The following is a 27146-nucleotide window of genomic DNA, read 5'->3' as shown; positions in this document are numbered from 1 at the left end:
TGTCAGGCTTCCCCACCTCTGAGCTGACGGCATGTTCAGTGGCACCCTGGAAGTTTCAACTGATATCTCTGAGCACAGTGGCACAAAACTTTAAACTTGTCCTCCTGTGAAACAAGCAGATACAAGTGACACAACACAGTTTTAGAAAAGTTATAATTAATGTGATTTTGTCCAAAACCAAATATATTCAGTTAACTACCATTTGAGCAGCTGCAACCAGCAAATTTTGTATTTTTTCCTTAAAAAAATATTATCCGGTTATCAAAATAGTTACTGATTAGTTTTCAGTCAATCACCTAATTGATTTTTGTTTGTTATTCAGGTTAAAGTAAGAAGAAGAGGTGGATCTGTCAGGCAGCTGAGTAAGGTGGAGCCTGTGGAGGATACACTGGGACCTTCAGAGTGAAAGAGTCCGCAGAGGAAAGCACAGCCAAGCAGCAGAGAAGGCAACAAATCAGCCTCATAGGGGCAGAAATGTTTATTTCAGGCCGATATTTCATTTTAAAGCCTTTATCAGCCCATACCGATTCTACCATTCAAGTTCTTCAATGTTCTTCATAGATCTCGCCTATTAATTTCGCTCTCAAAGTCTGCCAGATTGATGCATTTAACTTTAAAGTGTACAAAATTTCTTTCTGGATGAGCATGGCCCTGGACCCCCTTAGAGGGTCCGAGGTCCACCCACCCTCGTCTTACAAAATCCTGTGGGAAACACTGCATGTGCTTGTCAGTCACACAAGCATTAGGCAGCACAGGTAACGAGGCCACAAATTTGCAGGGTTTGCCAAATAAGTCCAAATGGATTTCTGCTTTTTTTTCTGGCAAACAAAATAGACACATGGCTTTTTGTTATAATTAACTGCTTTTCATACTGATTGTAACACGCTGATTCATTGACGGGGAGTTTTTTTTTAAAACTCTTTTTTCTTGCCCGTCTTCTCTTTATTGCTTTTAAAGTCAGTCATGCCACTGAAAGGTATAATATATGACTTTTCCACGTTATAATGTCTAAAAACAACTAGACCTTTATTATATATTTTGTTAAGTTACATTATCCCAAACGTTTCCAACAATGTTCATACCCAGAACAATCCGTAATTTTAACCAAGGTAACAGTCCGCCTGTCAATGGCGTCATATCCCCTCCCCAGCAGTACAACCTGTACTTAGTTAGGATCTGTCTACTGTCGTCAGCATAAAACAGAGACTTCACCTCTCTATCTAGGAGGGAGAGGCCAGGAGAAGCACATTGATCCAACTGAACAGCAAGTTCATTTTCATAAACATTAAATAAACTTCGACGTAAATTGCAACCCTAACGGGAACACCTCTTCTCTCTGTGAAGAATACCGGGGTCCATTGGGCCCTGGCACTTTTGTGCTCGGGCCCTAATAATCTCTATAAGAACAATTGGTTCCTCACACTTTCAGTGCCAGGGACCATTAAGCCCCCTGGCACTTTGTTGCTCGGGCTCTAAAAATATTCAGGGTAGAAGTTAAATAAGACTCCCAAGTTGCATTTCATCAGAAACAGACAATCACATAGCTTAAAATTTGATCATGTGTGCTGCTAATGGCATAAAAGCTGACTCTAAAGTTACTTTTCATAACCCTCAGTTTGTAGAGAAGCTCAGAATAGAACAACAGTTATTAAGGCAAGGAGAGGACGCAGGAGGACACCGCATGGGGACAGTTTAACATGATGCTGAGTGACTATGTTAGTAGATTTTTAAATTCCCATGAGCAAAAGTTTTCCCAAGTTGCACACAACAGTACAGTTTCTATCCAGTGTGAAATGTGTCAAAATTTATTCAGATTGCTGTTTGCAGTGAAAGTTTTCCCACATTGGTCACAGCTGTACGGTTTCTCTCCAGTGTGAATATTTTGGTGACCATGTCTAGTGAAAGCCTTCCCACATTGGTCACAACAGCAGAGTTTTGCTCCAGTGTGAATGCGTTGGTGTTTTTTTAGATCGCTGTTTGTGGTGAAAGCTTTCCCACATTGCTCACACCAGTATGGTTTCTCTCCAGTGTGAACATGTAGATGGAGTTTTAGATGACTCTCTTGATTGAAAGTTTTCCCACACTGATTACAGCTGTATGGTTTCTCTCCAGTGTGGAGACGCTGGTGCCTTTTCAGATCACCATCTTGTGTGAAAGTTTTCCCACATTGATCACAGCTATATGGTTTTTCTCCAGTGTGAATGCGTTGATGCCTTTGTAGATTACAAAGACGAGTGAACGCATTCCCACAGAGGTCACAGCTATATGGTTTCTCTCCAGTGTGAATGCGTAGGTGGTTTTTTAGGGCAGTGCCTGTCTTGAAATCTTGCCCACAGTGGTCACAACTGTATGGTTTCTCTCCAGTGTGAATGCGTTCGTGGCATTTTAGATGACTCTCTTGGGTGAAAGCTTTCCCACATTGGTCACAGTTGTACGGTTTCTCTCCAGTATGAATACGTTGATGGATTTTTAGAGTACGTTCTGCAGTGAAAGCTTTCCCACATTGGTCACAGCCGTGAAGTTTCTCTCCTGTGTGAGCTCTTTGATGAATCTTTAAATAAGCTGATGTCGTAAAGGTTTTGTCACAGTGCTGACAGCAGTGACGTTTGAGTCGCTTTCTTCCATTTTGTTCCTACAGCAACAGAAAAACACAAAGAGAGACAGTGAGATGACGTGGTGGATCACGTGATCTAAAACCATAAATAACATTTAGATCATGTCTGCGGAACATAACCCACAGTGTTCAAGTTGGACTTAAGTGTTACTACCCAGCTGCAGGGGCGAGTCCATAGAAGGGGACACTGGACCCTGACTTTTCTTTATTATTAGTCAACAAAGCTATTATAGATTTGCATTATGGGAAATGCATGATCCATTTTTAAAATAAATCTAAAAATAAATTGTTGCACTGGCATCCATATTTGACAGAACAAAATTTTCCAACCAAAGTAATTGAATAAATAGAAAAAGAAAAAACTCAGCAAAAGTATCAAATCACTAACGTGGACTCTACACATACACAAACCAGCCACACTGGACATGAGGTAACATACGTCAGCCAGTCTGTCCCTTCAGTTAGCCAGATCTTAATAAATCCACACATATTATCATTCAGGGCAAATGTTAAGTCTTTCCAGTGTTTTCATTATTTCCTCACACCAGTAATCCAGTGTGGGACCGTCTTTAGAGATCTAGTGTTAAGAATCACTTTTCTTGCTACAACAAAATCCTCATCAGTTTAGGATTATGTCTATTTTTAGTACTGTCCACGTCAGCTGCCAATATACAGTGAGCAGGTGACATCAATAAGTTGTATCCAATTATATGGATATTTTTGTCCGTCACGTGTTTTTAAACTACTACTTTTGACCCTCCAGACTCGTCCTCGTGTCTTTAGTCTCGTTATGAAGCCGGTTTCATCATGAAGTCCTGAACACTGACCTGTTTATCGGTGGTAGCAGAGGGTGAACCTGGTTCTTCTCTTTTAACAGGGTTGTCGGTGTGGTTCTCCAGGTTCTGGTTCTCCTCTATTTTGATCTTGTAGTGGTCCTGGTCTGTGAAATCCAGCAGGTCTCCTCTCTGACTGATGGACTGTCCTTCTTCTTCTTCTTTTTCCTGTTTTATGTCGGGTAGCAACCAGTGTTGAGGTGCATTACTGACACCTGCTGTGTTGTTGGAGTGTGAACCAGAGTTTTCTGTCCCCTTAAACAAACAAACACAAGAAGAAATTAATAAAACTGAAAAAAAAACCCACTAAATTCTTTTGTTCAGTCCAGTTTCTTTTTGGCAGTGACAAATTAAATCCTGCACTGATTCTTCTATTTGACAGTGGTCACTCACAAGAACCTCCCGCCAGGCCTAAAAATGTTTTTTTTTATGCCAAAAATAAAACCAAATATCCATTTATTCAGAAATCAATATTGTTTGGGAGTCTCTGTGCAGCACTGTTCCAAAACTTGAGTCAACCTCTGTGTAGTTTCCTGGGAAACTCTCGGTAGCGTAGCTGCTTTTAAGGAATAGGAGAGTAATATATATGTGCGTAGCGGAGCGGAGGAAAAGGTTAACAGGAAGTTGTCAATCTGGCAGTAAATGTACAGGACAGACTACAGTGTGTCAGTTAATAAATGCTGCAGCTTCTCAATGTTTCCCCAAGTGCTGGAAAAGTGAAGGGAGTTAGCTCCAAAGTTAGCAACAATGGGTTAGCCTAATCTGATTATGCTAAAAAGAGAAAGAACAGAGAAACGTGGCTGCTGAGACTCCTGACTTTTGCATTTTTGTAGTTTTTAAAACTGAAAAACTCAGTGAACACAAAGCCTGGAAGTGTTTTAGTTTCCTTTTTTCAGACTTTCTCTCCAACAACAGAATGAACAGATGATACACGGATCCTCCAGACTCGTCCTCGTGTCTTTAGTCTCGTTATGAAGCCGGTTTTATCATGAAGTCCTGAACACTGACCTGTTTATCGGTGGTAGCAGAGGGTGAACCTGGTTCTTCTCTTTTAACAGGGTTCTTGGTGTGGTTCTCCGGGTTCTGGTTCTCCTCTATTTTGATCTTATAGTGGTCCTGGTCTGTGAAATCCAGCAGGTCTCCTCTCTGACTGATGGACTGTTCTTCTTCTTCTTCTTTTTCCTGTTTTATGTCGGGTAGCAACCAGTGTTGAGGTGCATTACTGACACCTGCTGTGTTGTTGGAGTGTGAACCAGAGTTTTCTATCCCCTTAAACAAACAAACACAAGAAAAAACAAATAAATATTAAAGCTGCAGCGTTGGTCGGGACCTCGCACTCTGGCCCGTCGGGATCAGATCATTTTGCTTTTTAAAAATGAGGGGTATTTCTTACAAGTGTGGTGTGCTTTTATTTTGAAAGACTGATTGACAGGATGAGAATTTTCTGCAGGGTGAGACATGTCTGTCTTGCTCACACCTGTGTCATCAAAATCATGCAAGTTTTGGGCCCATTCACTTGAATTTCAATTAATAAACAAAACTCTTGATGAGTTTGTGTGAAAAACAAATTATTTTCCTAATTCTCATCAAGTTTATTTTTAGGAAAGTAAAGACTTTTAACCCATATGACCTGGTCAAAGTGTGATTTGAATGGAGAGTGTGAGTGAACCCACACCTTTTTGAACATTTACTGCTTCCACATAGTTTTAGATACAAACTTCATTTGGACTTTAAATGAGTCACGAGACTTTGACCTACAAATCTTGAATTTACATGTTTTTTCTATCTTTTATTGTTTTTGAGATATTAGAGTGTGAGTTTTAAAGTCTTTTCTTGCTCCTCCTGTGATTTTTATAATGAGTGTGTATTGCGGAATGTTTCACAGCACTGAGGGAGTGACATCACCAGGAGCAGTTGGAGAGGAGGATTTTAGAGTACGCTTCTTGTGAAATATCCTCATAAATCCCATGACTTTGGACAAATCTAACATTAAAAATCATATTTTTTAGTAGGAAATTTCATTGTGAATCCATTGATACAGGTTTGAAAGTGGTCAGACTTATAGTTTAGATGTCAGAAGCCTCTGTTTGACACAAAGTTCATGCCCATAGATTGCCTCCCCATTGGTTTACATTGTAAGGGTGATGTGGCACTGCAACTTTCAGGGCTTATAAAATCCAAATTGTTTGAGTTATTACAAAGTTTTTAACAACTTTTTTTCAGCACAGTGTCATAAGTCACCTATTAAAGCTTGAAGTCGATACCATTAACGCCCTCGGAGGAGATAGCGTTTGTTTGGGGGCCAAAATTGGAGCAAAGTCTTATTTTGAAAGGCTAATTGCGGACTTCCTGTTGGATTTAGGTCAGGGGTGTCCGTGTATGATTTGTAGGTCTTGATGAGACAAATAATTGAGTTTTGGTTTAATCTCTCTACGACATTCCTACGGGCCGTGGCGGCCATTTTTGTTACATAGGTGGCGCTAGAGAGCACATTTTGGCACTTTGGGGGTTAATTTTTCCATTTTATCAAATTTTTCACCAGACCTGATGTGCGTACCAAATTTGGTGAGTTTTTGAGCATGTTTAGAGGGTCAAATTAAGGGTTTAAGTGGCGTAATAATAAAGAAAGAAAGAAACAAACAAACACATAAAAACAAGAGGGTCTTCGCCCTTAGGCTACTGTTTTACAGTCGTCCTCTGCCTTTTCCTCTTTATTGATTCTCGTTCAACAGTGTTTTTGTCAGTGACAAATGATCTGCTGCACTGATTCCTCTATTTGACAGTGGTCACATGATACTGACGGATGTTTGCCTATTAAGTGCAGTGTTTTATTTAGTTTGGTGTGTCCTACCCTCAGCCTTGTTAAGATCTTCTAACTAACCTCACTGTGTCCAGGATCTCCTCGTGTTTCAGTGCCTGTTATTCTAACGCGTCCATGACTTCATTGTCCCTTTATCCCTCTGTGAGCTGGTATCCACATAAATGTTATCATAATATTCATATTTTTAAATCGGTACAGTGTTTCATATATCTCATTAACTATATCCTGCCAAAGTTTTATCATGAAGTCCTGAACACTGACCTGTTTATCGGTGGTAGCAGAGGGTGAACCTGGTTCTTCTCTTTTAACAGGGTTGTTGGTGTGGTTCTCCGGGTTCTGGTTCTCCTCCATTCTGATCTCGTAGTGGTCCTGGTCTGTGAAATCCAGCAGGTCTCCTCTCTGACTGATGGACTGTTCTTCTTCTTCTTCTTTTTCCTGTTTTATGTCGGGTAGCAACCAGTGTTGAGGTGCATTACTGACACCTGCTGTGTTGTTGGAGTGTGAACCAGAGTTTTCTGTCCCCTTAAACAAACAAACACAAGTCCAGTTTCTTTGAGGATGCAAATTTTAAGCATATTCTTTAATCAATAGTCAGCCATGTAAACAATTGATTATTGATTGATCATTAACATTAAATATGCTGGACACTTTCTCGTTATAAATCATGTTAACATGACATGTTTGACACAAAATCATAGTAGGCTACATTAGTAATTAACTCATAGAACAGATCAAGTTACTTGAATGATAAATTAAATAAAACAAAGTAAAGATTTAATTTTAAATGACGGAGCTCCCACTCTGATGTGTCGCTGTCTATTCAACAAACGGTTGCAAAGTTTCATTAGAGGACATGATGAGATCAGACTCGAGGTGCTGGATATATCTAACAATTAATTAACATTTAATACAAATAGCTGCAACCTTCATTAGTAAATAATCCTTAACATTATTTTATTAATGTAAAACAAGTAACCCCGAGACAGAGTTCAGTCTGACTGATTATATAGAATTATATAATAATGATGGAGTGACGTTAGTCCTGCTGCTGGAAACATGTCTGGGGTTTAAAAGTCTCATTAGTATTCACAAATAAATGCAGAGTGGTTTGTATCTGTGCCTCTGATTTATCACTCATATGTCATCATTTGTATGTCAACTCTGCGTTTTTAGATGTAAATATATTTGTGAATCTCCACCTGTTTGTGTGGATTCTTCTGAAACTGTTTCTGCTGCTGTTGTTTCACACAAAAATCCACTAATGCAGGAAGGATGTGACTCGTAAATGTCATGTAGCGATTTGAGATCCCATCTTAATTAATGTAAACTGATTTGATGAATCAATAAAAGAAAATAATCGTCAGTTACAAACTAGAAACTAGAAGACTGAAAACATCATTAGCCTCTTAGCTTCAGCTCCGTTAGCATTAGCTCCTTTAAAACTACCGTCTAAGTCTGAATTATATCAAACTCAGGTGGAACAAAAAGTAAAGAAACAAACATTAAAGTTAACAGTGAGCTAAAACTACCGCTAACAGTTAGCTGTCCGGAGCTAACAGCGGCTAATTAGCTAACTAGTTAGCATCGGAGCTAGCAAAGCATGCTAACGCAGGCGCAGTTCGGGCTTCTATTCGCTTCTGTTCGTGCTCGCTTCGGTTTTTCACGTAAAATAGACACTTTAATGTGTTCATGGTGTGTTTTTACCTGCAGTCCTGTCGCTTAAAAGCTGAGAAATAAGCTCGTCTGTTAGCGCAACAACACAATTATCCCGCCGTCAGTCGGACATCACAGAGAACCAACGAGACTTCCGGTTAGCTATAATTCCCGTCAAGTTTTCAGTTACTGAGATAAATTCGCCCCGACCTAACGGCCGGGGGGGGGGCAATCTGACCTCGACTCTTAAACGGTGACAACCTAAAACCACGCCGCCCGGTTGTTCCCCTCTTGTAGGGAACGAAACTAACCGGAAGTGTCGTTGGTTTTCTGTGATCTCGGACTTGAGGATGTTGTGCTAACAGACGAGCTTGTTTCTAAGCTTTCAAACGGCAGGACTGAAGGTAAAAACACACCATGAACACATTAAACCGAAGCGAGCACGAACAGAAGCCCGAACTGCGCCTGCGTTAGCATGCTGGGCTAGCACCGTTGCTAACCAGTTAGCTCTTTAGCAGCTGTTAGCTTCGGACAGCTGACTGTTAGCGGTAGCATTAGCTTTAGCTCACTGTGAACGTTCATGTCTGTTTCTTGACTTTTTGTTCGAGCTGAGTTTTTCAGACTTAGACGGTAGTTTTAAAGGAGCTAATGCTAACGGACTGAAGTTAAGAGGCTAATTGGTTACTTTGATGTTTTCAGTCTTTAGAAGAGATTTATTTAAAAGGAAAACTATTCAATCAATCAAACTTTATTTATATGACATCTTTGATACAAGTCAGATACAAATCAAAGTGCTTTACAAGTAACAAATAAATGTTCAGGATGGTAAATATGGATTAGGAGACTAATGCTCACCAAAATAATTAAAAAGCAAAAGAGTTCATTGAATGAGACAACAATAATAGATGGGTAGTCAAGATAATAAAAGATAATACAATCAAATGAAAATGATAAAATGCTACATGAAATAAATAGATAAACAAACAGAAAAATATTCCCAGTCCAGTCTCTCTCTCTGTATGAGGCTCATTTTCCAGTAATAATTACAGCTGCAGTGACTGTTTCTCACTGAACTCGCTGCTCCTCCCGTCATTTAAATCCTCTTCACAAGTTTAAAAAAAAATCATTTTATTCATTTATTAAAGCAAAAATGTGAAAATGTGCAGGCTGCTGACTGTCAGATGTGAGAGTTTTTGTGTCGTACATGATAGTAAACTGAATATCATGTCAAATAATTTGGACTGTTGATCAGACAAAAGAGATTTTAATAGTCAACAAGTGATTATTTTCATCATTGAGTAATCTTTTTATCATTTTCATGATTAATTGATACATTTTCTTGATGAATAGAAAAATGCCCGTCATCAGGGTTTTCCCATCATGCAGCGCTCACAGTTTAGAGTGTTGTGCGCTTGTTCGTTCGTCTCCTGAGTGGTTAAAAGTTTACAGTGTTCTTCATGTTTGCCTCGAAAAAGGAATAATTTAGTCATTAAATCAAAAATGCAACTGCTGCTGTTTTTGAAGACGAACTACATGAAAACTTTTTTTTATTCCAACGAAGGTCAAAACCTGATCATAGAATTCCTTAAAGCTTGAGTTCTTTAGTTGTCGTGTTTTGTCTACTTCAACACTGGTTGCTACCCGACATAAAACAGGAAGAAGAAGAAGAACAGTCCATCAGTCAGAGAGGAGACCTGCTGGATTTCACAGACCAGGACCACTACAAGATCAGAATGGAGGAGAACCAGAACCTGGAGAACCACACCAACAACCCTGTTAAAAGAGAAGAACCAGGTTCACCCTCTGCTACCACCGATAAACAGGTCAGTGTTCAGGACTTCATGATAAAACCGGCTTCATAACGAGACTAAAGACACGAGGACGAGTCTGGAGGGTCCGTGTATCATCTGTTCGTTCTGTTGTTGGAGAGAAAGTCTGAAAAAAGGAAACTAAAACACTTCCAGACTTTGTGTTCACTGAGTTTTTTGACTGGTCTTGGTTTCTTCATGTTGTGAGAAACAAACAAAATTAGAAAATAATCTCTGTTTACTCTGTTTGAGGAATTTACGTCGGTATGTGTAAATGTTTCTGAAGAGGATTTCTAGTTAATGTCAGATACTGAGCTTCACTGTGGCTTCACTGCTCCTCCTGGGTGTTTCCAGACCAGTAGAGATATTTAGTCCCTCCGGTGTGTTCTGGGTCTGCCCGGGAGTCTCCTACTAGCTGGACTAGAGAGGCGCCCGGGAGGATCCTGACCAGTTGCCCAAACCCTCTCAGCTGGCGTCTTTTGCTATGAAGGAGCAGCGGCTTTACTCTGAGCTCCTCTCTAAGGCTGAGCCCAGAGACCATCATCCCATCTGGTCTGCTTGTATCTGTTAACTCATTCTTTCAGTCACTACCCAAAGCTCGTGACCGTAGGTGAGGGTTGAGGTGAAGAAATTGAGCGCCTTGCCTTCTGGCTCTTTCTTCACCTCAACGGTCCGATACAACGACCACATTACTGCTGATCCTCAGTCATAAACAAGACCCCCGAGATACTTGAACTCCACAATAATGAAGAGAAACATGATTGAAGAGCAGCAGCACAGTCCGGATACAGCAAACACAGGACGACACCTCGACGCAGTGAGGTTAGTTAGAAGATCTTAACAAGGCTGAGGGTAGGACACACCAAACTAAATAAAACACTGCACTTAATAGGCAAACATCCGTCAGGATCATGTGACCACTGTCAAATAGAGGAATCAGTGCAGCAGATCATTTGTCACTGACAAAAACACTGTTGAACGAGAATCAATAAAGAGGAAAAGAGGGAAGCTTGAAGAGGAAGAACTGAGTCTGAGGTTAGACAGTCTGCTCCATTATTGGAAAGAAACTGGACTGAACAAAAGAATTTAGTGTTTTCTTGTGTTTGTTTGTTTAAGGGGACAGAAAACTCTGGTTCACACTCCAACAATACAGCAGGTGTCAGTAATGCACCTCAACACTGGTTGCTACCCGACATAAAACAGGAAAAAGAAGAAGAAGAAGAACAGTCCATCAGTCAGAGAGGAGACCTGCTGGATTTCACAGACCAGGACCACTACAAGATCAAAGTAGAAGAGAACCAGAACCTGGAGAACCACACCAACAACCCTGTTAAAAGAGAAGAACCAGGTTCACCCTCTGCTACCACCGATAAACAGGTCAGTGTTCAGGACTTCATGATAAAACCGGCTTCATAACGAGACTAAAGACACGAGGACGAGTCTGGAGGGCAGGTCTGGCTCTAGCCATTTTGGTGACATAGGCTAACTTCTCCAGCAGCTGGAGGCTTCTGCAGATGTTTCCTGAGAGCATCTGGACAGTCATAGAGTAGATATCAGCCTGTTACAAGCAAACACATGTAGCTGTAGAGTAGAACAAAAAACTGCTGCAGCCTGTTGCAGCAGCTGTGTGGAAGTTCAAACTTACCCCGGGATTCCACCGGGCGCGTGTGCACCGCATTCCAGCTCTGACACGGTTTTGCTCCGTCCTCTGCACGGCGCCCTATTCCACCGGGAGCGTGTCAGAAGCGGAGCGTCTTCACTGCGGGGAAGCCTTCCGCCATTTAAAGTCAGTTGCACTCCTACTACAGTAATTACAGCAGCCTAGTCAAAGCTGATGAAGTCCCTTAAGGCTACCGTAATTACTGCAGTAGCAGGGCAACTAAACTGCCCAATTTTGTTAACTTGCTCAGCTTTAGTTGATTTGGTCATTTTCCTTGATTTTTGTGCTTCTTCTATGGTTAATTAGGCTACGTAGTTAAATGCTTTTTTTATTCGTCTGTTTTAATTGTGTTTATTGTTGATATACGACCAGGAGTCTGCACGGGGTGTTTTATTTTGAAAATTGACCGGATGCTCAATGCTGTTTCTGTGTCTGACTTCCTGCCCAGCTCGATCTGCTCTGTGCTGCTTGACGCGGCCTCCGTAAAAAAATAGAGGAGGCGTCTATCTTTAGCGCAGCGAAGCGGAGAGCCGCTTCTGAGACGCTTCTGAAACGCGCTGCGGCGCCCGGTGGAATCAGATACATTGACTAGAGACCTAATTTATTGATATGATATTTCAATATCGATCTAGCTTACTACAGCTTACTTTATGCTACTTGTGCAACTCATTTTAGTTGAGAAAACATCTAAACTAAAATGTGTTATACAAGAAACTTTGGTTCTGTCAAATATAGATTCCAGTGCAACAATTCAGCACATTTGTTGTACTGTGACAGAACTACAAATAACAGATTTATTAAAAATAAATAAATAACGGGTTTGTCGACTAGCCCCTGTAGCTGGGTAGTAATGCTTTAGTCCAAGTGGAACACTCTGTTCCACAGACAAGATCTAAATATTATTGATGGTATTTCATCACTCGATCCACCATGTCATCTCACATGCTCTGACTCTCTTTCTCTGTGTTTGTCTGTTGCCATAGAAACAAACAGGAAGAAAGGGACTCAAACACCACCGCTGTCAGCACTGTGACAAATCCTTCACGACATCAAAATATTTAAAGATTCATCAGAAAGTTCACACAGGAGAGGAACTTCCCAGGTGTGACAAATGTGGGAAAGTTTTCACTACAGACAGTAGTCTAAAAACCCATGAACGGATTCACACTGGAGAGAAACCATACAGCTGTGATCAATGTGGGAAAGCTTTTGCTAGAGAAATCACTCTGAAAAGCCATCAATGGATTCACACGGGAGAGAAACCTTACAGTTGTGAACAATGTGGGAAAACTTTTGGTGCTCTTTGTAACCTACAAACTCATGGACGCATTCACACTGGAGAGAAACCGTATAGCTGTGACCAATGTGGGAAAGCTTTCAGTGCTCGTGGCAATCTACAAATTCACCAACGCGTTCATACCGGAGAGAAACCGTATAGCTGTGACCAATGTAAGAAAACGTTCAGTGCTCTTGGTAATCTACAAAACCATCAATGTGTTCACACTGGAGAGAAACCGTATAGCTGTGACCAATGTGGGAAAGGTTTCACTCAGGAGAGTCATCTGACAACTCATCAACGCATTCATACAGGAGAGAAGCCGCACAGATGTGACCAATGTGGGAAACGTTTCACTGATGAGAGAACCCTAAAACGTCACCGATACGTTCATACAGGAGAGAAACCGTACAGCTGTGACCAATGTCAGAAAGCTTTCAGTAGAGGCAGCCATCTGAAAATCCATCAACGCGTTCATACTGGTGAGAAACCGTACAGTTGCAACCAATGTGGGAAAGCTTTCACTTCAGACAGTAATCTAAAAGTCCATGAAAGGATTCACACTGGAGAGAAACCGTACTGCTGTGATCAATGTGGGAAAGCTTTCGCTAGAGACGATCATCTAAAAGTCCACCAACGAACACATACTGGAGAGAAACCATACTGGTGTGATCAGTGTGGGAAAGGTTTTACCACAGACAGCCATCTAAAAACCCACGAACGCATCCACACCGGAGAGAGATCATACAGTTGTGACCAATGTGGGAAAACTTTCAGTACTCCTGGTAATCTACAAATCCACCAACGCATTCACACTGGAGAGAAACCTTACTGGTGTGAGCAATGTGGGGAAACTTTTGCTCACGGGAATTCCCTAAAAACCCATCAACGCAGTCACTCACCATCGTGTTGAACATGTTTTAGAGGCAGCTTAGAGGTGTCTCCCTGCCTCCTCTAAATGTCTTAATAACAGTGTTGTTTTATCCTGAGCTTCTCTATAAACTGATTGCTATGAACAGTAATTTAAGAATGAGCATATATGCCATCAGTGGCATATGTGACCAAATTTTAAGCTCAGTGATTGGCTGTTTCTGAAATACACCTTGGTAGTCTGAGTTAACTATAGCCAGAAAGGTTGTTTTTTTTTTTTTTTTTTGAATTTTTTTAGTTTCATGGTGTGTTTGAATAAAATGTGTTGAACGAATTTGTAATTGCCTCAGAGGTGCAGAATTGATCTTTGCTATTATTAGCAGCTAAGAGTCAAGAGCCGTAATTTCAGTAAAAAACAGCAGATACATGTTTGTGAGATTTTTTTATTCAACGATAAACAATCAAGGATGCTGCAAGCTAACCAGCTAATGTCAGCTCTGAGCTTAAAGCCTTTCTGTTGATATTTTTTGTTCAATATTGCAATTAAATGCAATATAATGTCAAAAAGTGTCATTATGTTATAGTTACTGATGAAGGGGCAGTGTGACCTTAAATGTGACAGAGTTAATGATTCCACTTGCCTTTATTAGCCAATTCTTGCTGTTATTGTAAATTAATGTATCACTTGGTCACTTTTCTATTTTAACATCATGTTATTTATTATTATTTTATATTTATAAATATATTTCATCAGTCTTGTGACAATGTATTATCATTAGTTTACTGCTGGAAGTCTGCCGTTTCCTGTCCCTGTGGTAGGTTGATGCATATAAGCTCAGTTGAACCACCATAATATGTTAGTTTTTGTTAATAGAAGTGGATTGTATGTCGTCTCAATGACCATAACAAGTGTGTCTGTGATGATATGTATGTACCTGATTGATCCTGGTTGTTTTGATTGTACATTTTAACTAAGTGACAGATTTTAGTCATCACACGCTCACATTTTAAAGTTTTCCCAGTCTACACAGCGTGGAGAGTTTGGCACAGCCGGCTTGTTTTTAGCTTTGGGAGCTAACAGTTAGCGGGTCAAGACAAGCTAATAAATCTGCTAACTGAAGCTTTATCACCGCAACTGGTCCAGCTGTCCGGTCATAATGTCACCAGATACCAGAGAGATTTACTTGGCGATAATTGGCTTAATCAGTATTGTGCAAACTTGTTTGTCAAGGGCTTGGATGTAAACCGACGTCCTGCAACTCCAGCTTTAACATTAGCGTTAGCTCGTTGTCTGTTATTATTATTATTATTAACAGCTGAATTGTTATTTTTGTCCCATAAATTGTCCAGCTTTGAAATGTATTCTACAAACCAGAGGATGGACTTTCAGAGAGATTTTTTATGAAGAGTCAATAATCATAATGTCAGTAAAAACAGAAGATACGAGTTTGTTTGTTGTTGTTTTTTTTTTGTTAAAAGGAGATTTCACTGCTGTAGATATGATTTCTCAAAACTAGGTCACCTCTATTGTGTAAATGTGCAATTATTTTTGAAATTGGTGCCCTATGACTAGAGAAAACTGAGGAAAAAAGACTGTAAATCCCATAAAAACCAGAATGCATTGCACTCGGTCTCGTCAATCCGCTACTGATGGTGTGTTTACTGAGTCCACACATGAACAAGTAGTCTTAAATTAAAGTGTTAATAAGTAAGACAGCTGATATTTTTCACGTTCCGTTCTCCGTAACTAAAAGTTTAGTGTCTGCTGAGTGTGAGATCAGGATTCAACCCGGCAGTAAACGCAGCACCGCACCAGTTTCAGCGCCTTTTCTTCTTCTTCTCTGCAGATTATTTGAAGTATTCGGATGCTTCTGTTCCTTGTTTTTGCCTCATGTGAAGCAGCATCAGGGTCTGAAACAAGGACGTAGGTTTGGCTGATATTTCATTTAAATTAATATAAATCTGAGACTAAAATTAATATTTAACATTGACAGAAGATGTTTTTTTTTTCAGTAGATGATACAAGAAGATAAAGCAGTAGGTAACGTGCTGGGAGTTGTAGTTTAGTGGACCAGACTGACTTTGTATCACATTATCTAATGTCAGAACTGCAGTCATGAGGTTTCATACAGGAATTAACTCTGAAATAACAGAATTAAAAACCGCTTCAGTGTCTGCTGCTTAATCGGTCGAAGCGCAGTGTTGGAAAAGGTCTCGATTCAGTCTCAGGCTCATCTGGACTCTTTTACTTTGAATAACAAACACAACCCTTTATAAATATCCTGATATTGGTTTCAGACGTATCGCTAATGTGCAGTTGTTTTGCAGTGGGAAGATGTTTAAATTTTCCATGTTGAGGTCTTAAAAAGCATTAAATATGATTTCAAAAGTGTGTATCAAAGCCTGTGAAGCTCATATGGAGACTAACATGCAGAGGTGTTCCAGCTGTGCTCTTTGAATTCTTCAGAGTAAATACTAATTGTTCCAATGAGCCCTTATGAACAGCTGGTACTACAGATGGTCTCTATGTGACATCAGAGCTGTTCTAACTTGTGAATGTCGCTGCAGAACAACAAAAATTACTTCAAAATACTTAATTTAATTTGTAAAATATCCGTTGTGTAAATATAAATGGATTCAAACTTGTTTCAGTGGTGATCTGAAGTTGTTTGTTGTGGATTATTTTCCTCTCTTGCATGTGTGTAAAAAGCTCTTCATGCCTCCGTCCTGTGGAGGGAGTTCCTCCGTGTGACGTCCTGCAGACTTCATGCTTTGTTTTCATGGTTGGAAAACATGATTAAAAACAGAAGCGACATGTACGGACTGTTCAACCAATCACACACTGTCATATAAATCTGTTGTCATGACGTCCACAGGTTAACAGCTGATCTTCACTTCACAACAAAACTGATGAAAGAAGTGACAGAACAGCAGTAAACATCTGCAATCTGACTTTAAACATGGACGCTTCAGGTTGTTATAACTTGTTATCTGGGAAACATTTGTGCAAGATGATCGAAGCGTCTACTCTGCCTAAAACACCAGAAGAAGAATCCTCAGTTGGTCTGATTGATGGACGACCGTCCTGGAAATGTCAAAGATATAAATATAAATATAAATGCAGTGGTTTCAGTAACATCACAAAGTCTTGATGTTATTTGTGTCACACTAACAAACTCACAGAACATCGACTGTTTATTTCCCAGTAGTAGTTCACAGTTCTCAACAAACTACAAATAGTAATATATGAAAATCAAGCTTCAGTGTGTCAACAAGGCTTTACTGAGGAAAATGGCGACACCTGCTGTCTGGTTGTTAAAAACTGGTTGATTATTGCTGGCAGTGTTTTGACTGACTGTTAAAACTGAACATGAGAGCAGAAAATCAAAACACCTGAAGGTCCAAAACTCACATATATGTATTCTGAACGACATCAGTCTCCATGACTGCTGCATCAGACTAACATCCCGATTCCCTTTAATTGCGTCCACGTTTCCGTCACTTGCGTCTTAGTCCCCCCCCCCCCAAGCTAAAGATGCAAGGAGAGAGGAAACGAGGAAATATGTTCTTAGAGGAATGAGACGTCCTTGAGGCGGCTGTTCACAGCTGTCAGTAATAAACATGATGTTTTCTTAAGCTGTTAAAAGGTTGTTGACCTCAGGAACTGTTGTGAGGGTCAGGGTCTTCACTAAAACTTTGTTAGTGAAGATGGTTCACAACCATTTTGGCTTGTGGCCCTTTAAAATAAAGCAAAGTCTACCCGGGACCACACGTCACACATTGCATTGTCTACTCATTAAATAAAAGAGGGTTTATTTTGTTTTGAAAAGATTAAATTCACAATAAAAGCAAAAATTAGAGGAAAGCTGACAAAAAAAACCCAACAATTTTGTGTGTCAGAAGTATGTTTTTGCTGTAACAATCATCTCGTGGCCCCTTAGATAAATCCAAACTTTTTTAGTTTTAGTGAAGGCTGATCAGTACGCTGCCATCACATTCATCAACCAACCAAACACTGCAGTTACCAAACATATGCAGATAACATGACAGGCAACAATTCAATAAGAACACAGTAAACCCATGTTTAAACTTATGTTTATAACTTTTTCCCATACAACACCTCAATCTTAGTAGTAGTCTTATTAGTCTTATAGTCATATTATTTTCCTTTGCTTGTAATTTTTCCCAATTCCCGCAGTTTTACCTCAAAAAATAGCGAGTGAATTTTTGAGAAAATCTGCTACAAAATCAAACACTGTTGGCTGCAATAATCCCCAAAAACACCCTGAAATCCTAAAAACCCGCCGCCTGTTGTTCCCCTCCTGGCCGTTAGAGGGGGGCGAGTTTATCTCAGTAACTAAAAACTTGAACGGACGTAAAGCTAACAGGAAGTCTCGTTGGTTCGTTGTTTTCTCGGACTGACGGCGGGATAATTATGTTGTTCAGCTAACAAACGAGCTGATTTCTCAGCTTTTAAGCGGCAGGACTGAAGGTAAAAACACACCATGAACACATTAAACCGAAGCGAGCGCGAACAGAAGCGAACAGAAGCCCGAACTGCGCCTGCGTTAGCATGCTGCGCTAGCTCCGATGCTAACTGGTTGGCTCATTAGCAGCTGTTAGCTCCGGACAGCTAACTGTTAGCTTTAGCTTTAGGATGGCAGAAGAATTCAAAGTTAGACGGTAGTTTTAAAGGAGCTAATGCTAACGGAGCTGAAGCTAAGAGGCTAACTGGTTACTTTGATGTTTTAGTCTTCTGGTTTCTAGTCTGTAACTGACGATTATTGTCATTATTGATCCATCTGTTGATTATTTGCGAATGTTGAAGTTTACATTAATTCTCAAATCGCTCTACAGTGTTTAATGAGACAAGAGCCACGTGACATTTACGATGTCAGAAGAATCCACACAAACAGGTGGAGATTCACAAATATATTTACATCTAAAAATGCTGAGTTGACATACAAATGATGACATATGAGTGGTAAATCAGAGGCACAGATACAAACCACTCTGCATTTATTTGTGCTTTGTGTTTAACAAGTTATGTTTGTGAATACTAATGAGACTTTTAAACTTGGTGTTTACGTCTACTACATCCCCAGAGCCAGGAGAGTATCTATACTCGTTAAGAAAAACATCCCGTTTATTTCCACTAATACTGTCTCTGATATCAAACTGCATATTGTGTCATTTTAGCCAATACTTACACTCCAAATGGGGATCAATCACAGTTGTTTTCAAGAGTCGTAAAGATACTGAAACACAAGGAGATCCTGGACGTTTCACTCAGTAAATCTGAACCAAAAGAAACCTCTACGCAGTGCAGCCAGAAGTGGACACAGTGAGGTTAGTTAGAAGATCTTAACAAGGCTGAGGGTAGGACACACCAAACTAAATAAAACACTGCACTTAATAGGCAAACATCCGTCAGGATCATGTGACCACTGTCAAATAGAGGAATCAGTGCAGCAGATCATTTGTCACTGACAAAAACACTATTGAACGAGAATCCATAAAGAGGAAAAGAGGGAAGCTTGAAGAGGAAGAACTGAGTCTGAGGTTAGACAGTCTGCTCCATTATTGGAAAGAAACTGGACTGAACAAAAGAATTTAGTGTTTTCTTGTGTTTGTTTGTTTAAGGGGACAGAAAACTCTGGTTCACACTCCAACAATACAGCAGGTGTCAGTAATGCACCTCAACACTGGTTGCTACCCGACATAAAACAGGAAAAAGAAGAAGAAGAAGAACAGTCCATCAGTCAGAGAGGAGACCTGCTGGATTTCACAGACCAGGACCACTACAAGATCAGAATGGAGGAGAACCAGAACCTGGAGAACCATACCGACAACCCTGTTAAAAGAGAAGAACCAGGTTCACCCTCTGCTACCACCGATAAACAGGTCAGTGTTCAGGACTTCATGATGGTTTCAAGATGGCGCCGCGGTGCAGACAGACTGATGGTTCATATTCTGGTTAATATAATTAACTAACTAACTAATAACCAGGCCCACACAGAATCTGGATCAGTGCTGATCCAGAATGAAAATCTGCTGAATTCAGTGGAATGTTGTTTTTTTTCTTGTAATGTGATAAATAATATTCATTTAAAATAACAAAGACTGTTTTTTTTAGCAAAAATAAGCACAAACACAAAACATTAAAACAACCTAAAATTACCTCAAGCACGCTGAAAGAAACATTTAGTAGATTTTAGTAGAAACACTGAATTTGAGATTTTATTTCATCACAAACATTTCAAAACAAAGTGTGAACGTTTGTTGGTTCAATGTGGAGCAGAGAGAGAGCAAAAATTAATTTGCAGAAACATTAATCATTAATCATCTCCCAACAATTAACAAACAAATACATAAATAACTGGTACGGCCCTTCGACCTCAACTTCACCAAATATCTTTTGAGAACCTCTAAAAACGGCAAAAAACAAAACTTACAAGCAGCATCTCTATTGGTTTAAAATCTGCGGAAGATCTGTGGAGGTGTTGCGGACGCTGATAACGTGGATCAATGACAGTAAATCAGATGACGAAGCAGCACTTGAACACTGACTCTTTGTCTTTTAACTTCCGGTCCTCCTAAATCTTTCCGTCCTGGTTGAGTTTTGCTGCTTTTGCACAAAGAGTTTTATAATCTAACGTACAGCGTGAAGGACTGACAAACGTCCACCGATGTTAGATGCTCATGTTTCTGTTATAAGAGTCATGTGACTGTAAACCGGTTGGACTGAACCAGCATTTGTCATTATGAGACGTTATGGCAAATTAAAAGGTAGCCTTCATCAGCAGCACTAAATCCAACTTGTATTGCGTTAGTAATAAGCAATATGATGTAATTAACATATTATTATGTTGTTTATAAACAGAGCCAGTAGTGTCTGAGTGGAAAAAAAAGATTGACAGGCTGTGCACGATTTAGTGCCGAGGCCGGCAACGAGATCAAATATCAGTAGACCAATCAAAGATGGGGGAAGATGATGCACACGGTGCATGGTATGATGGTTACTAGGAAGCTCATGGACTTTTTTGGGTGAGAAGACACGGCAGAGTTACTGTCCAAGAAAATGAAAACTGAGTCAGTATGGCAACATTTTGGATTTGAAGCAGAATAACATTGATTAGGCAACATGTCGTCACAAAAGGTGGAAACACACCTAACCTGCGATCCCACCTGCAACAATATCGTGCTTCCATTGCTGCAGAGAGAGGCTCGGTTGTCCCGATCGTGGTGCTTCTGCACTCATTCATGGGCTCTCGTTATGTTCCACTTGGGAGCCGCTGAGTCACATGTGACACCTGGTGGTTAAATTCAGTATTACCAGACCGGTGTTTGTCTTAATATCAAACGACCCCTAATCATCAGTAGTTAAAGTATTGCAGTAAAAGTAGTGGTTTGGTCCCTCTGACTGATATATTATTAGGGACTGAGCCCAATAGGCAGAGGACTACTGTTTCTACTGTTTTACAGTAGTCCTCTGCCTAAGGGCGAAGACCATATTGTTTTTTGTGTGTTTGTTCCTTTCTTTATTATTACGCCACTTAAACCCTTAATTTGACCCCTAAACATGCTCAAAAACTCACCAAATTTGGCATGCACATCAGGTCTGGTGAAAAATTTGATAAAATGTAAAAGTTAACCCCCAAAGTGCCAAAATGTGCTCTCTAGCGCCACCTATGTAACTAAAATGGCCGCCACGGCCCGTAGGAATGTCGTAGAGAGATCAAACCAAAACTCAATTGTTCGTCTCATCAAGACCTACAAATCATACGCTGACACCCCTGACCTAAATCCAACAGGAAGTCCGCAATTAGCCTTTCAAAATAAGACTTTGCTCCAATTTTGGCCCCCAAACAAACGCTATCTCTTCCAAGGGCGTTAATGGTATCAGCTTCAAACTTTAATAGGTGACTTATGACACTGTGCTGAAAAAAAGTTGTTAAAAACTTTGTAATAACTTGAACGGTTTGGATTTAATAAGCCCTGAAAGTTGCAGTGCCACATCACCCTTACAATGTAAACCAATGGGGAGGCAATCTATGGGCATGAACTTTGTGTCAAACTGAGGCTTCTGACATCTAAACTATAAGTCTGACCACTTTCAAACCTGTATCAATGGATTCACAATGAAATTTCCTACTAAAAAATATGATTTTTAATGTTAGATTTGTCCAAAGTCATGGGATTTATGAGGATATTTCACAAGAAGCGTACTCTAAAATCCTCCTCTCCAACTGCTCCTGGTGATGTCACTCCCTCAGTGCCGTGAAACATTCCGCAATACACACTCATTATAAAATCACAGGAGGAGCAAGAAAAGACTTTAAAACTCACACTCTAATATCTCAAAAACAACAAAAGATAGAAAAAACATGTAAATTCAAGATTTGTAGGTCAAAGTCTCGTGACTCATTTATATATACAGTTAGCTAGTTTAGTCCAGTGGTTCCCAACCTAGGGGTCGGGCCCCGCCAAAGGGTCAGCAGATAAATCTGAGTGGTGGTGAGATGATTAATGGGAGAGGAAAGAAGAAAAAACAAAGTTCTGATACACAAATCTGTTTTCAGTTTTTGGACTTTTTCTCTAATCTTTGATTTTTGCTGAAATATTGGATCATTTGAACATTTGAAATATAGTTTATCTTTGTATTTATTTGTTTTTTCTTGTGTTTGTTTGTTTAAGGGGATAGAAAACTCTGGTTCACACTCCAACAACACAGCAGGTGTCAGTAATGCACCTCAACACTGGTTGCTACCCGACATAAAACAGGAAAAAGAAGAAGAAGAAGAACAGTCCATCAGTCAGAGAGGAGACCTGCTGGATTTCATAGACCAGGATCACTACAAGATCAAAATAGAGGAGAACCAGAACCCGGAGAACCACACCAACAACCCTGTTAAAAGAGAAGAACCAGGTTCACCCTCTGCTACCACCGATAAACAGGTCAGTGTTCAGGACTTCATGATGAAACCGGCTTCATAACGAGACTAAAGACACGAGGACGAGTCTGGAGGGTCCGTGTATCATCTGTTCATTCTGTTGTTGGAGAGAAAGTCTGAAAAAAAAGAAACTAAAACACTTCCAGGCTTTGTGTTCACTGAGTTTTTTGGCTGTAAAAACTACAAAAAGGTTTCAGTGTTTCCTGGTTTCAGCTTGTTGTGAGTAATCGGAACAAAGCGAGAAAATAATCTCTGTTTACTTTGTGTTTGTGGAATTTTATATTCGCCCATGCGGCGCATGTTCAGTACAGCGCGTGTAAAAGCCGACCTCATTGTGGCTTCGTTGCTGCTAACAGGCAGCATGTAGTCGATGTTTTTAACATATCTGCGGTGGTGGAAGAAGTATTTAGATCCTTTTACTGAAGTAAAGTACCAATGCAGCAATGTAAAAACACTCCAGTCCTGCATGAAAAAATCTACTCAAGTAAAAGTACATCAGCAGTCCCAGTAAACACAGATGGATCCGAGGATCTGAATACTGGGAGCACAGGTTTCACTTTTAGTTTACCAGCCTCACAAGTTTCTGTTAACATCAGATCATTTGTCAGTTTACACAGTCGAGATGATAACGAGATAATGAGAATCAATAAAGAGGAAGAGAGGGAAGCTTGAAGAGGAAGAACTGAGTCTGAAACTGGACTGAACAAAATAATTTAGTGTTTAGTGAAATATTGTTGTTTTTTAAAATTATATTTATTTGTTTTGTCTTGTGTTTGTTTGTTTAAGGGGACAGAAAACTCTGGTTCACACTCCAACAACACAGCAGGTGTCAGTAATGCACCTCAACACTGGTTGCTACCCGACATAAAACAGGAAAAAGAAGAAGAAGAAGAACAGTCCATCAGTCAGAGAGGAGACCTGCTGGATTTCACAGACCAGGACCACTACAAGATCAAAATAGAGGAGAACCAGAACCTGGAGAACCACACCGACAACCCTGTTAAAAGAGAAGAACCAGGTTCACCCTCTGCTACCACCGATAAACAGGTCAGTGTTCAGGACTTCATGATGAAACCGGTTTCATAACGAGACTAAAGACACGAGGACGAGTCTGGAGGGTCCGTGTATCATCTGTTCATTCTGTTGTTGGAGAGAAAGTCTGAAAAAAGGAAACTAAAACACTTCCAGACTTTGTGTTCACTGAGTTTTTTGGCCGTAAAAACTACAAAAAGATCTGTGTTTCACCTTGTTGTGAGTAATTGGAACAAAGCGAGAAAATAAACTCTGTTTACTTTGTGTTTGAGGAATTTTACATTCCTCTGTGCGGCGCATGCTCAGGCCAAGAGGATTTTAGTTAATGTCAGAAACTGAGCTTCACTGTGGCTTTGCCAGCCGGCATGCAGTCGATGTTTTTAACACATCTGCAGTGGTGGAAGAAGTATTTGGATCCTTTACTTAAGTAAAAGTATCAGTACAACAGTGTAAAAATACTCCATTACAAGTAAAAGTCCTGCATGAAAAATCTTACTATTTGAACATTTATTGAAATGAAAGCATGTGAGAAGTTTAGAGGGAAAAATCTCTATTTGGTGGAGCTGTTAACAACTTATAGAGTTGAGTGAATGGTAAAGTACTGGTGTAAAACCTACTGCATTATGCATTATAGGTTGTTTGAAGCCTTAACGTTGCTAGGCTAGCAATTGTCTGTTCATAGTGAGCGTGTTAGTCGGTCAGCTCTAAAAGTGTTTGGTTAATCCAGCTGAACTCTGCAGGAGTTTCTGAAGGCTCGTTTAACGTGTTTGTCTGCCAGCGAGGAAATAAATTCATGACAACGTCTCTACTGCAGAAACAGAATATGTCAAGCTGCCAAATACCGCTGTGACAGATGATAAGAAGCTCAAAAGGACAAACAGGAAGTCTAATAAACGAGAACTGCCAGAGAAAATAATTTATGACCGCTTCCAAGAGGAGAGAGTGTGAGTACGTAACTATACTATGATGTAAACATAAAACAGCTGTTGGAAAAGTGGAGTCATCTTATAATCAGGGTCGCCTTATTTTCCTATTATTATTTATATTCATACCTCGAGCCTGAGTATGTTATGCCATTGAGAGCAACCGTGACTAAACTCATTGAAAAACACTTTGAGGAGAAGAAGGATGAGCTAAAAGTCAAGCTAACGTTATCTTTGACCACCGACTGACAGACAGTCTTTTCTTAAATATTAACTGGTTAGTTACGAGTTAACGGATGTTTGCAGTGATGATGGTAATGAGCTCAATCTTGTGGTAGGCGTTACCTGACCGCGGTAATGTGGTGATCGTCGCAGCCCTAATCAGGACATGTAATCATACAAATTTGATTACATGTCACTTAAACTGCAATAGTTGTAATCAGGCAGCTAAAGTTACATTACATTCTTTCATTCAAGCACAGATCACTGCTATATATATATTATTTGACTGCGCTTTCACTATTAAGGCACCTAGACTGTAGAATGAGGTGTCTGAGGAAGTTAGCCTATTATTATTGTTTCATTATTATTATTCTCTATTATTTATTGAACTGTGGTAATTTTACACCACTGTCTCCCTGGATTTTATTTTTTGTTTTAAGAAAAGTGTTATACATTTGTTATTATTACTGAATGGACAATTAGGTCTCCATAAAATGTAAAAATTCCTCCCTAACCCTTATGAGTTGACGTTAATTTTATGAAGCATTATCTTTTAAATTGTCCCCTTTTTGCTATGTGCAGTATTTCTGAAATGTATGCTGAAAGTTCTTCATAGCAAACTAACTCAGACTTAATGACGAAGTAGCCTACTAAATGTGGCCTATAAAATTATTAAGGCCCTCGCACTTTGTCTAGAGAAGATTATGCCCGCAATGATACATTCGGAACAGACAGGCTTCATTTCAGAGAGGCCGTTGTTTTTGACTGCCCACTGTTTGTTTAACGTTTTTTACTACATTTAAGATCAGACCAGGAGACTGCAGGAATCAGTGGAAATGACCCATAAACTGTGATTGTATGCAGATGATCTCCTCTAATATATTTCAGACCCTGACAAATATTGAAAGTCAAGCTTCAACAAATCTTGATCCTGCCTTTCCCATGATGTAACTCTGTAATGGGTTTGTTGACTAATAATAAAGAATAGTCAGGACCCAGTGCCCCCTCTGTGGACACGCCCCTGCAGCTGGGTAGTAATATTTAAGTCCAACTTGAACACTGAGGGTTATGATCCACAGACATGATCAAATTGTTATTTATGGTTTTAGATCACTTGCATCACCATGTCATCTCACTGTCTCTCGCTTTCTGTGTCTGTCTGTTGCCATAGAAACAAACAGGAAGAAAGGGACTGGAACATCACGGCTTTCAGCACTGTGACACGGCTTTCATGACATCGGGATATTTAGGGATTCATCAGAGAGCCCATTCGGAAGAGAAACTTCACAGTTGTGACCGATGTGGGAAAACTTTCACTCTTCTAGGCAATCTACAAATACACCAGCGCATTCACAATGAAGAGAAACTGTACTGGTGTGAGCAGTGTGGGAAAACTTTTACCAAAGAGAGTAACTTAAAAACTCACCAACGCATTCACACTGAAGAAAAACCATACTGGTGTGAGCAATGTGGGAAAACGTTCACTCAAGACAGTACTTTAAAACGCCATCAACGTATTCACACTGGAGAGAAACCGTACTGGTGTGAACTATGTGGGAAAAATTTCACTCAAGAGGGTAATTTAAAAACCCACCTGCGCATTCATACTGGAGAGAAACCATACAGCTGTAACCAGTGTGGTAAAACATTCCCTCGAGGCAGTGCCCTAAAGAAACACCAACGTATTCACACTGGAGAGAAACTGTACTGGTGTGAGCAATGTGGAAAAACATTCACTCAAGACAGTAGCCTGAAAAGGCATCAAGGTAGTCACACTGGAGAGAAACCGTATTGGTGTGAGCAGTGCGGGAACACTTTCACTAGAGACAGTAGTCTGAAAAGGCACCAGTGCATTCACACGGGAGAGAAACCATTCTGGTGTGAGCAATGTGGGAAAACTTTCATTAGAGTCAGCGATCTAAAAAGGCACCAACGCATTCACACCGAAGAGAAACCGTACTGGTGCGAGCAATGTGGTAATACTTTCACTCAAGATAGTCATCTAAAACGCCATCAACGTATTCACACTGGAGAGAAACCATACAGCTGTGAGCAATGTGGGAAAGCTTTCACTTCAGGGAGTAATTTAAAACGCCACCAACGCAGTCACTCAGCATAGTGTTGAACTTGTTTTAGAGACAGGTTAGTGGTGTCCCCCTACTTCCTGTCCATGCCTTACACCTGCAGTGCAAAACTTTTACATATAAATGAATGTCTGATACATTCAAACCTTTGCCAAATGAGTTCACACAGTGCTGATTAAGCTTATTGCTGCCACATAAATCTCTCTGTATTTCTCCGGCCATTTGGCTGTTAATCGTTCGGCTCTTCTAGACTTTCCAAATGTTATAAGATCAAATTCTAGTAATGAAACAAGTCGTTTCCTGGGGGTTGTGTGATGCTCAAAACATTTTATTGATCTGATTCACCAGTTTTCTCACAACCACTGCTCCCTCTCTTCATTCACTCTCTAGCTTGCC

At 40.1% G+C, this 27146-nt stretch overlaps 2 protein-coding genes across 7 annotated transcripts in view; one reads left to right on the top strand and one right to left on the bottom strand.

Moving 5' to 3' along the window:
* The window catches only part of LOC121889588 (zinc finger protein 239-like), a 133974-nt gene that overhangs the window by 86339 nt on the left and 20489 nt on the right, over positions 1-27146 (bottom strand). For both annotated transcript variants that reach the window (XM_042401651.1, XM_042401652.1), the window contains 3 exons: positions 6530-6790; positions 4456-4716; positions 3442-3702 (listed from right to left, as the gene is read on the bottom strand). In XM_042401651.1, the coding sequence (XP_042257585.1) occupies positions 3442-3702; positions 4456-4716; positions 6530-6790 (783 nt within the window). The remainder of the gene's footprint in view (positions 1-3441; positions 3703-4455; positions 4717-6529; positions 6791-27146) is intronic.
* On the top strand, positions 7978-27127 carry LOC121889604 (zinc finger protein 431-like). 5 transcript variants are annotated; one of them, XM_042401688.1, is made up of 8 exons: positions 7978-8325; positions 9577-9744; positions 10846-11106; positions 19179-19194; positions 19411-19439; positions 22233-22493; positions 23276-23536; positions 25838-27127. In XM_042401688.1, the coding sequence occupies exons 2-8, from the start codon at positions 9655-9657 to the stop codon at positions 26783-26785; spliced, it is 1866 nt and encodes a 621-aa protein (XP_042257622.1). In that variant the 5' UTR covers positions 7978-8325; positions 9577-9654; the 3' UTR covers positions 26786-27127. The 5 variants fall into 5 exon arrangements, with proteins under 5 accessions (XP_042257622.1, XP_042257621.1, XP_042257623.1 ...); XM_042401687.1 differs by having other exon boundaries at positions 19179-19439; XM_042401691.1 differs by lacking the exons at positions 7978-8325; positions 9577-9744; positions 10846-11106 and adding an exon at positions 18851-18884 and having other exon boundaries at positions 19179-19439.

The sequence above is a fragment of the Thunnus maccoyii genome, chromosome 22 (assembly GCF_910596095.1).
Source record: "Thunnus maccoyii chromosome 22, fThuMac1.1, whole genome shotgun sequence".
NCBI lineage: Eukaryota > Metazoa > Chordata > Actinopteri > Scombriformes > Scombridae > Thunnus > Thunnus maccoyii.
Note: the sequence above shows the minus strand (reverse complement) of the source record. Positions and strands in the feature narration are given on the sequence as shown.